This window comes from Protobothrops mucrosquamatus, unplaced genomic scaffold, assembly GCF_001527695.2.
Source record: "Protobothrops mucrosquamatus isolate PMUCROS unplaced genomic scaffold, P.Mucros_1.0 scaffold960, whole genome shotgun sequence".
Classification (NCBI taxonomy): Eukaryota; Metazoa; Chordata; class Lepidosauria; order Squamata; family Viperidae; genus Protobothrops; species Protobothrops mucrosquamatus.
In genome coordinates, this window is record NW_015387204.1 from 303,727 (window position 1) to 315,374 (window position 11,648).

At 41.2% G+C, this 11,648-nt stretch overlaps 1 protein-coding gene across 1 annotated transcript in view; it reads right to left on the reverse strand.

Moving 5' to 3' along the window:
• The window catches only part of KCNK17 (potassium two pore domain channel subfamily K member 17), a 24,251-nt gene extending 14,903 nt beyond the window's left edge, over positions 1-9,348 (reverse strand). Inside the window, exon 1 of the mRNA XM_015819628.1 lies at positions 9,124-9,348. Coding sequence (XP_015675114.1) covers positions 9,124-9,348 — 225 coding nt within the window. The remainder of the gene's footprint in view (positions 1-9,123) is intronic.
• Between the last annotated feature and the right edge of the window lie 2,300 nt (positions 9,349-11,648).

Genomic DNA, 11,648 nt, shown 5'->3' on the forward strand with positions numbered 1-11,648 from the left:
ATTTTTAGCTAGTATTTTAGTCTTGTTATTATTTACTTTAAATCCAGAAACTTTCCCATACTGAATCAAAATCTGCATCAACTCTCTTACTGATTCAATCGGTTGAGATAAGGTAAAAACCAAATCGTCAGCAAAAGCTCTCAACCTATAATCCTTCTTATTTAATTTTATTCCTTTTATAACCGATGACTCACGAATTTTAATCAATAAAATCTCCATTGTCAAAACAAATAATAATGGTGATAGTGGACATCCTTGCCTTGTACCTTTCTCAATTTTAAATATATCTGTCAATCCCCCATTAACCACAATTTGTGCTGATTGTTGTTGATAAATAGCTTTCAAAGCAAGCAAAAATCTATCTCCAAAGTTCATTCTCTCCACAACTCGCAATAAAAATTGCCAGTCCAATTTGTCAAATGCCTTTTCAGCGTCCAAAAAGATAAAAGCCGCTGGAATTTGATTATTTTTGTCCAAATATTCAACCAAGTCCACAATTTGTCTAACATTATACTTCATATATCTACCAGTTATAAATCCAGACTGATCAGCGTGAATTATCTGCTTCAAAACTTGCATTAGTCTGTTAGCTAGAATTTTTGAAAAAATCTTATAATCTGTATTCAATAAAGATATTGGTCTATAATTTTTAGGCTGAGTCAAGTCCTGATCCTCCTTAGGTATAAGTGATATAAATGCACGTCTCCACGATGGAGGCACCTGTGCTCCGGACAGAATACCATTAAAAAGATGTCTCAAAGGTTCTATCATTTCTTCAGATAACATTTTATAATATATTGCTGTTAACCCATCTGTACCAGGAGCCTTTCCAACCTTTAATTGTTTAATTGCCTCTGTAATCTCATCAGAAACAATCAGACAGTTCATCACTCCTTGTTGTTCATCTGAAAGTCTAGGAAGAATTCCAGCCCTTTCTATCTAAATAGTCACACAGGATGGCCACCACAGACATTAGGCTAACAGCATGAATGATATGAAAGAGTTTCAGAATTTTACAGTAATGCTGACAATATTTAGGAACACCACAAATAAGAATTTCTGATCTGATTCTATATCAAGGTACAATGGATAGTGGATCAGGCTAAGAAAGAGACTAATTTGAGAAAAACTAAGTTGCAAAAATTTTGAAGAGGAATAACAGAATAACGTTGGAAGAGACCTAGTCCAACCCCCTGCTCAGGCAGGAAACCCTGTACCATTCCAGACAAATGGCTGTCCAGTCTCTTCTCAAAAACTTCCAGTGTTGGAGCATTCATAACTTCTGGAGGTAAGTTATTCCACTGATGAATTGTTCTAACTGTCAGGAAATTTCTCCTTAGTTCTAGACTGCTTCTGTCTTTAATTAGCTTCCATCCCGATCAGTTTCCATCCAGGAGATACACTTGGGAGCCACATGAAATAGTGAGTTCTTTTTTGATACAGATCATCTCAAAATGGCAGGATGGTCACCTGTCAGAGTTGCTGCAGTAGATCCTGTACCAAGCAGCGGGTAAAGTAGATGATCTCTAAATTACCTATCAATTTATCACCACCTTTCAAACATAAACATATGTGAAGATGTCTAAAACAATCAGGTACATGGAAACCTGAAATGAACACTTTCATGTATTACTTACATGCCATTTTACCAGGTTAGCCTTAAATACACTGCAATTGAATGCTTCTATCTCTTTCCAGTCTCTGTAGTGATAACTATGAATGACTTGCACTCTGGAACCTCTGGCTACTTAATATAAAAAAACTCACAAAATCTCCTTCAAGTTAAAGCTGTTCCATTCCTGTATGTGACCATGTTTTGCCAAGTTAGTATTTTAGCCCTGTTTATTTATTTATATCCCTCATTATTTTTATAAATAACTCAAGGTGACAAACACACACAATACTCCTTCCCCCTCCTATTTTCCCCACAACAGGCCTGTGAGGTGGGTTAGGCTGAGAGAGAGTGACGGCCCAGAGTCACCAGCTGGCGTTCATACCTAAGGCAGACTAGAACTTATCGTTTATATCTGTAAATCGCCCAGTCCCTTGCATAGTGAGATAGGGACACTATCTAAATTTGATAAATAAATAAACTAATCCTTCTACCACAAATCTTAAATCTTATCAGGAATAATATGTAAAATGGAACTTTAATTATATTCAGTTGAATATGAGATACAGAGCAGAACCTGCACATAGCAACACATAGGAAGCCTAGCTAACATATGCAGTGTAATCATAATCCCTTTTCATAAGGAATGGAATGGAATAGAATAGAGGAATAGAATAGAATAAATAGAATAGAATAGAAATCTTTATTGTCACTTTGAATGTACACTAATCGGCATACATTAAAATGAAATTTTGTTGCATACAGCTCTCAAAGAATCACCACCTCCAATATACACTACATAAATATGACAAAAATAAATAAATAAATAAATAAATAAATAAATAAATAAATAAATAAATAGAATTATGCATATACCCACATATATTATATGACACAGAGAAACAATACAGTATAGTTCGGAGTATGCATACATGTGCATGGTGAGAAAAACGAACCTTGGGAATTTACCAGACGGATGGCATAGGAAACAAAACTATTACAGAATCGGGTAGTCCTGCTAGAAATACTTCAAAACCTCCTCTCAGAGGGGAGCAACAGAAACAGACCGCAAAGTGGGTGTGTGGAGTCTCTAACAATGCTTTGAGCTCTAAGCACATAGCGCTTATAAGCAGTATCCTGAATACCAGGGAGTGAGCTTCCTATGATCTTCTCGGCTGACCTTCCCAATCTCTGTATGGACTTTCTATCTGAGGCATTGCTGCCACCAAACCAGACAGTGATGCAGTTTGTTAAAATGCTCTCAATCGTGCCTCTGTAAAAAGTGGCCAGTACAGAAGGAGAAAGATGTGCTCTCCTCATCCGACACAGGAAATGCAAACGCTGGTTTGCACGCTTCACTAAGGATGATGTGTGGAGAGACCAGTTACACGGGTATGAAGGCAAACATAAGGCCAAAGATGGCTTGTCTAAGGATGAAATCCCAAATATACTTGGCTAGGAATAAACTCATTGGACTAAGCAAGATTTGTTTCCCCCTGAGATTACAATGCATGCTGTAAGTAACATTTGAATCAAAGAAAAAACTAAAGTTGAGGATCGGGTGAGTCAGGAATGCTATTGTTTTGAAGGCAAATGACCTTTGCCTTTTCTAAGTGAAATTCCGATTTCTTAACCTTATAAAAACAGAAAACATCAAAACATTACCTTGTATAAGATAAATATTAATCTTAAATTTATGTTTAAGAACGTAGAGAAAAGGCCATAAATGTTAATTGCTTCTTATCACAGAGATTGTACCTCAATATCTCTCCTACACTGATAACAAACTTGGGAAATCCAACAATCAAGGTTACCTGAAAATATCTTAGTCTCTTAATAAAGTATTTATAGTAGCCTCAGAGACATCGATAACACTGAGAAAATTTCATTTGAACACTGTATAAATATGGTTTATCTCAATGTCTATTCTTGGCTTTTATACATTATTCAAAAGAGACAATAAAAAAACTAAGAAGGAAACAAAAAGATCAGAACCCATCCTCTTCAGCAACCTACATCCAGATAAGCTGGAATTAACCCCAGACAATCAAGCAGAAAACAAAAATCAAGGAATTATCAAGGAGAAAACCATATCCCCACCAACACCAGCAAGGCAAGCTAATGTATACAAAAACAAACCCACACTCTATAGCAGGGCTTTTCAACATTTTCACAGATTGTACCACTTTTAGGATATGGTAATATTCGAGTACCACCAGTCGTCTAATAAGGTGTCAAAAACTTGATGACTAAAAAAAGGAAAAAAAGTGATAAAGTGCAGGTAGTCCTTGACTTACAACAGTTCGCTTAGTGACTGTTCAAAGTTACAATGGCACTGACTTATGACCATTTTTCACACTTATGACCATTGCAGCATCCCCAGGGTCAATCTACATTTGGATGCTTGGTAACTGATTCATATTTATGATGTTCACAGTGTCCCAGGATCATGTGACCCCCTTTTGCAAGCTTCTGACAAAGTCAATGGAGAAACCATTTATATCCTCTTCTCTTCCCTTCTTTTATACCCTCTTCTCTCCCCTTTATATCCTTTCTTCTCTCCCTTCTATATCCTCTTCTCTCTCCCCTTTTATAACCTCTCTTCTCTTCCCTTCTTTTATATTCTCTTCTCTCCCCCCTCCTTTTCTCTTCCATGCACCTCCAGCTGATTCCTCTCAAGGCTGCGCTTCTCCATCTCTCTTTTGCAGTCCCCTTCTCTTTCCCCCATTGTCTTTTTTTCTCTCCCTCTCCTGCCAAAACCTTCTCCTTTTATAGCCTCTCCTCTCTGTCCCCCCTCCTCCTTTTTTCTTCCGGGTGCACTGGAAGCACTGACCCTGGGGCTTCTGTCTCACCCCATAGCCCTGCCAAAACACACACTGATCCTGGGCTTTTGCTGAGCCTCGACAGCCCTGGAGCTCCAGCTGTCTCTCCCTCAGGCTTGTGTGGTGCTGCCACTGCTTCAGCTCATTCCCCTCCCTCACTACACTTGTCTAGGACAGTTGCGTATCACCTGCCAGGTGCCAAAGTACCACAAGTGGTATGCATACCACTGGTTGAAAAGCCCTGCTCTATAGCACTGATGAGGTTACCTAGTTGGATAATGAAACATCTGCAAGCAAACAACCAATCTCAGAGAGCACCAAGGACTAAACATTCCCATAATCCCACGTCAGATTAGCCTCTAATGACTGTTTCCATATTACACAAATAGAACTGGAGGCATGAACAAAAAGTGAGGTGTAGGTATTTGCATAGCCATTGTACATTGTGTAACAAGATCTGTTATGATTTGTTTATGGCTTAATGGGAGCCCAGTCACTGTGGCCTATACCAGGGCTTTTCAACCGATGGTACACGTACCATCTGTGGTACATTAGCACGTGGCAGGTGGTACGCAGCCCTGCCCAGCCAAGTGTAGTGGGGGAGGGAACGAGCCAGCACAGGCAAGGACTTACTGTGAGAGTCCTTCAGAGCTGCAGAGTGGCTGGGGCAAGGCAAAGGCCCCAGGCTCACTTCCGGCTCACCCGGAAGAGAAAGGAGGAGGAGGGGGGCAGAGACAGGACAGGCTATAAAAGGAAGCAGTTTGGGCGGGAGAGGGAGAGAGAGAAAAAGCAGCAGCCTTGGGAGGAGGTGGAGTCAGCTCTAGCTGCACCGAAGGGAAAGGAGGAGGAGGGTAGGGGGGGAGAGGAGAGGAGATCAAGCAGGCCGGCCATGAGCTGATCTACAATTGCTATGGCAGCCACCTGTGCTGGCAGCAGCAAACAGACAAGAAATGCAGCGGGGGAGGGGTCGCCCCCCCACGAGGAATGAAAAAAGGCAGCAATGAAGAAAGGCAGTATCGGCTGGAGGTGAGACACAGAGGAGGGAGGGAGATGGACATGAACCTGGGCATGCTGCAATGGTCATAAGTGTGAAAAATGGTCATAAGTCATTTCAGTGCAATTGCAACTTTGAACAGGGTGTTTTTTTTGGTCATCAAGTTTTAACACCTTGCTAGGTGGTACTCGAATATTGCCATATCCTAAAAGTGGTTCAGTCGGTGAAAAGGTTGAAAAGCCCTGCTGTACAACATTAAAAAGGATTAAAAATACTGGAGAAGAAATATGTGGATCTATTTCTGATTTGATGATTCAGAAAATCAAATCGATTCAATTTTCCAGATCAATTTGATAAAAAGACATCAAATAAATCCAGAGGCATCCAATTTGACACAATTTGATGATTCAGGAAAAATGGCTTCAAATCAAATTTTGTTGTTAGTTGCGAAGTCGTGTCCGACCCATCGCGGCCCCATGGACAATGTTCCTCCAAGCCTTCCTGTCCTCTACCATCTTCTGGAGAACTAAAACTTTATGCCGTGCTATAAAGTAATCCAATGTAAAATTGAACAATGTACCCTCAGCCCAATACTGACCTCTACAAGCTAAATTTATTCCCTATTAAGTTTCAGGTATATATCTTTCATCAATAATTTCTTGGTTAAAAAAAAATCACTCAATCCTATAATCTTTTCCAGAGATGATTTCTCAGCTTTAACATTTAAATGATAGATTGTGTTCGCACACAATCCAATTAGCCAGGGTAAAGATGAGCTTCTGGTTTAATTATATTATCACAGAAAGTGGCAAACTATTTTAGTTAGTTAATAGTAGTAGAAGTAGCAGTAAAGGCAGTGTAGGCAAATGTGATGTCTCCAAGCTGTACAGCCAGAGTCATGGGAAGGTGAGAATTGTGGTCCAAAATATCTGTAGACCAGAGTTTTCCAATCTATAGGTTTGGACCCTGTTTGCTAGATCCAGTCCCTATGATTGGGTCCATGCAATGGATTTTGATGCAGTGGTCTCCTCAGTCTTGAAGGAGGGTGTAGTATGCTCCTTCCTCAAGAAGACATCCTTGGATTCAGTCCTGATAAGATCGTAGTTATATCTATTTGGGCTCCTTGGATCTAGGAATACTCCATCACTGACTCTCATTTGATACCTTTGTGTAAGCTAAGGTCCTCTTGGACTCTCATCTCTTACTTGAAGAGCAGATGTCACTCATTGCACAATGGCATTTAGCCAATTGCACCCTTCCTGGACCAGGAGGCCCTTCAGACAGTTACTCATGCCTAGTCACCTGCCTTGGAAGCTGCAGCAGGTCCAGAATGTGGCAGACCAGGCAGTGGTGAGAGCACTGTGGCAGAAACACTGTTATGTGCCTGAGACCCTGCTGCTTTTTTATTGGTTGGATGCAATTCAAAATGCTGGTAATCACCTTTAAAGGCCTTCATGGCATAGGGGCCTAGATTTCTGAAGAACCACTTATCTTCAGTTGGATCCACTTTCTGGTATCATCAACCAAGGAAAGCACAATCTAGGTCCCATTGATTAAACTACGCTGCAGGAACTCTTAATTTTTTGCAGTAACTGGCCTTTCTCCTTCAGGAGTGGCTCTAGATATTTTGGCATCTAACCAAAGTCATATTCTGGTATCCCTATGCTTTGGTTCATCCTCTGATTTGTTAGGAATTTCAAAATGGAAGCCTCTTGTTTTATTCTTTTAATTTTTGAGCTTTACACTTAATGATTTTCAGCCACAGACAATTCTTTTTTTTTTTTTGCTTGAACACTGTAACCTATTTACATTACAAAATTATACAGGTAGTCCTCAACTTACAAAAATTCATTTAGGGACAATTTGAAGTTACGGCATTGAAAAAAGTGTCTTATGACTGTTTTTCACACAACTGCTGCAGTATCCCCATGGTCACATGATTAAAATTCAGGCGCTTGGCAACTGGTTCATATTTATGTTTATGTTTATTTAAATTTGTATACCGCCTTATCTCCCTTACGGGACTCAGGGCGGTGAACAGGCGATAATAAAAAAACACAATAAATATCTATTCTAAAATCAGATTAAATAAATAAAGGCCTGCTCTAAAATACCCCATATAAAAACCTGTACTAAAACCTAATTAAAACTACGCCAGGCCGGCCGCACGGAATAGATGGGTTTTCAGGGCTCGGCTGCCCAGGGCCCGGCTGCCCAGGGTCTTCAATCTTTTGACAAAGTCAATGGGGAAGCCAGATTCACATAACAACTGTGTTACTAACATAATAACTGCTGTGATTCACTTAACAACAATGGCAAGAAAGGTCATAAAATGGGGCAAAATTCACTTAATAAATGTCTCACTTGGCAACAGAAATTTTGAGCTAAACTGTGGTCATAAGTCGAGGATTTATCTCTTGAGTGAGTACGCTCACTTGGGAAGTACTCCATTACAGTTTTTCACTTTCATTGTTTTTCAGAAGTTTTTTTTCTTATTCAGTGTTGGCACTCCTTAAAATTTAGTGTCCTTAGCCAGTGCCAATTCAGCCTTAGCTAGAGCTGGCTTTACAGAGATTTGTATGCCCTTTTGTTGTTTAGAAAATTTTTAAAGACTTAGTTGTTCTTCCATGGAGCCCCCTTTAATTATAATTGGTTTATAGTTGACATCTTGTTCCTCTAGTCAGTTGTGTTCTTTTTAAAAAAAGAACTGTCAAGGAATCAGGTGCTCTTGAAATCTGATAAATAAAAATAAATAAATAAATAAAACTATTTGCAATAATTTAGTTTCCTTTCTTCTTCTTTTTCTCTCTCTCTTTTTTAATCTGGAGGATGTCTTACATTTTCTCCCATCTCCTAGTCTAATAACCTCATCTACTTTATAGATTTCCTTTTTTTACTATAATATATAGTAATTTTTAATTACTATAATTTTTAATTCTTGTTAAATCCTAGTGAAACACAGATATCCACACCAACCAATAAAGGAAACAGTCCTGCAAAACCTTTCCATGCCAAGTATTAGGGCAAAGTACAGACTCCACTTTTAAAGAAGTGAAAGAAATATCTAGCTCTGCTTACTTCCTTCAAGTGCCTGATTGCTTCGGTGATAAAACTGATACAAAGGTAACGCTTCTGGGATGTGCTTACTAACTGAACTATGGTTTGCTCGCATACCTGAGTTGCCCGGGTTCTCCTAACACGTTCCATTATAATCACACACAGGATGGGTTTGCACAACGCATTGGGCTGAAATTTGGCCGGATCCTTTGTAGGTCAGTGCATTGGCAAACAAAAGCTACTGGATAGGAACATCGGACAGCTTCTCAGAAAAAAAAAAGATCTATCGTGCTCCAAAAAGGATCTCCCACCTCCCACTGTATTCTGACAAAGGCTCTAGACCCGGGGACTTCAGTTTCTTTCCTAACGGCTCTAATCTATCAGAAAGAAAGAACATTTATAGGATCACGTTAGACAAACCAGTTCTCCCAAGATGCTTTCCTATCCACCAAAGGGCTTCAGGAGCGGATCCCCAGCCTGATTTCAGGGCCAGAACAGATCAAATCGGAACACGTGAAGGAAAAGGCTGTCTCCAGCTGCACGTGGAGCGCCTTTGAAATTAAACTGCCCCGGACTCCTCGTCTCCTTAACCCTTCCTTCCCGCCCCAAACTTCCCCGCTACCTCGTCTCGCCCGTACCTCCGCCAGCCGCTCCAGAGCCTCCCGTTCCAGGCAAGTAAAGTTCACCAGGAGCTCCCACTTTTCCTGCAGGAGGTGCTCCGTCGTGTCGCGTTCCTGGGGCGACTCGAGCGCCCAAAACGCGGCGCTGCCCAGCAGCAGGTAGCTCAGGTAGAGGAGCAGCAGCGCCAACGTGGAGGGAAGCCCGCAGCGTCGCTCCGTCGGGCAAGTCTCCGGAGACGCCATACTCTGGCCGTCGCTGTAGCAGCCTCTAGTCTAGTCAGTGGCGGTGGCGGGGCAAAAAATGCTAGGGAAGGAGTGGGGCAGAGGCGCAGCCGGGGGAGAAGTTGTGCCTGCGGGCCCGAGGCTGCGGCCTCCTTCAGAAGGACCCGAGGAGCGGCGCTTCTCCGCCCGGATTCCTCTCCCTGGGCGGGGCTAAAGCACAGGCATCCCAATGCTTTTTCCCCAACGGAGCGAACCGGTCAGTTTGAGCTGCTAACTCGAGGTTTCCTTTTGAGTCTCGGGTGTAGTAGAAGCCTTTACGCGGAGAGAATGCGTGTTCTTGTGCCCGGGACGTTTGAGTAAGTAAAACTGAAGTCAGCCACCAGTGTTGAATGTGCCATTTGGGCTTGAACTGCTAAGCCAAGGACTGGCAGGGCTCGGCCCCGTAAAGAACGCAGCAGTTGTGTCCGGAGGAGGCGCTGACTTGGGCTTAATTTAGCATTTAGTTAGGTTTATCTTGGATTGAAATGGGGATGCGAGTCAGTTTGGAGTAGTGGTCACAGCCCTAGCCCAGAAACCAGGAGACTGGGAGTTCTAGTCCCACTTTGGGCACAAAGCTAGTTTGGTACCCTTAGACCAGCCAATAACAATAACAATAATAGAGTTGGAAGGGATCTTTGAGGTCTTCTAGTCCAACCCCCTGCTCAGGCAGGAAACCCTATGCCATTTCAGACACACACTCTCAGTCCTGGGAAGAAGCAGCGGCAAGCCATTTTTGAAAATCATGCTAAGAAAACTGCAGGAGCTTGTCTAGGCAGTCAACAGGAGTTAATACTGCCTCAAAGATGCACCGCCTATACATGCGTGGAGAGATTAGTTTTGTGTTAACACAGCCTTAAGCTAGTGAGCAGAGAGCATGTCTGGATTGCAAAAGTCTCTAGTCAACACTAAGTGAAACCAAATGTACCATTGCTTATCTCTTCTAAAAGTTATTCAGATTCTTGCAGCTTAGAGGACTCTTAAAAGTTTGCAGATGAATTTGTGTACTAATTACCACTGATATCTGAGCTTTTATAACATTCTAGGCTAAAAGACATATAGGTTTGTGGTTGAATAGATTATGCAGATTCAACCAAAATGGTTTGTTTAGAGCAGGCATGTTCAACTTGTGGCCAATGGGCTACATGCAGCCCTGGACAGCTAATAATGTAGCTTCACAAGAACTTGTGAACTTGTGTAATGCTGGTTTTAGTCATACATTTTGCTAAGCCCAAGTTTTTTTCTTTGTTTTTAAAAAAATCATATTTGAGGAAACTATTGTGGCATGGGTCATATGTTACATTAAGCTATAATTAGCACTTCACAGATAGCACTAAATTTAAAGCAAATTGGCAGGATGTGCAAACCAGACATTTGCCCTGAGCTTTCCATGAAGACTGCTGTATGGCAGGGGTATCAAACTGCTGGCCCACGACCCCATTGCCGGCAATGGAAAAAAAGTCACGATACATTGTGACACATCACGTGACGTTGCAAGTTTGACACCCCTGCTATATAAGGTCTTCACAGTTTACAGGATATTAACATAGAAACTCCATCCCCTTTTACTGATATTAGCTAGTATTTAAAGAAGTAATGGCAAATATTAAATTTCAGCAATTACACTATTATGAACTATTGCAGAATTAGTTACATAGCTCTCCAGTCTCAAATTGCATAAAGTTGGTTTTGTTGTTTATACTGCAAAAGAAGATAAGTAAAACAGAATGAGTGAGGGGTAACTGGTTTCCCACATACTTTGTTAAGTAGCCCCGATGACAATATTCAAAGTAGAGATTCCACAAAAGAATCAACAAGATTGTTACCATATATGACATCCAGTTGACTTACATAACTAAGAGAAAAACTCAGTGAGTTCAAAGCTTGTGGTAAGCTATCTTAAAGATAAGGGATATATCTTTTAAAGAAGACATTATTCCTCTATATACCAATAATACATATTTTGAGAAGAATATCCCATGTGGTGTTAGACCATGTATAATATTCAGCAACTCTAAAATATTATAGTCTAGCTGAATGAAAATGTGGTGATGGATTTCTACAGTTGGTGAAAGGCAATGACTATGGAAGCAGGTCTTGAGACTGTTATTTGGGAAGAGTTTGACTCTGTGACTCCTGATGATGTGGACAGGGTCCTGGGGAGACTGAACGCAACCACATGTTTACTGGATCCGTGCCCCTCCTGGCTGGTACTGGCGGCTCGGGAGGGTACACGAGCCTGGCTTCAGGGAATTGTAAACGCTTCTTTGCGGGAGGGAGCCTTT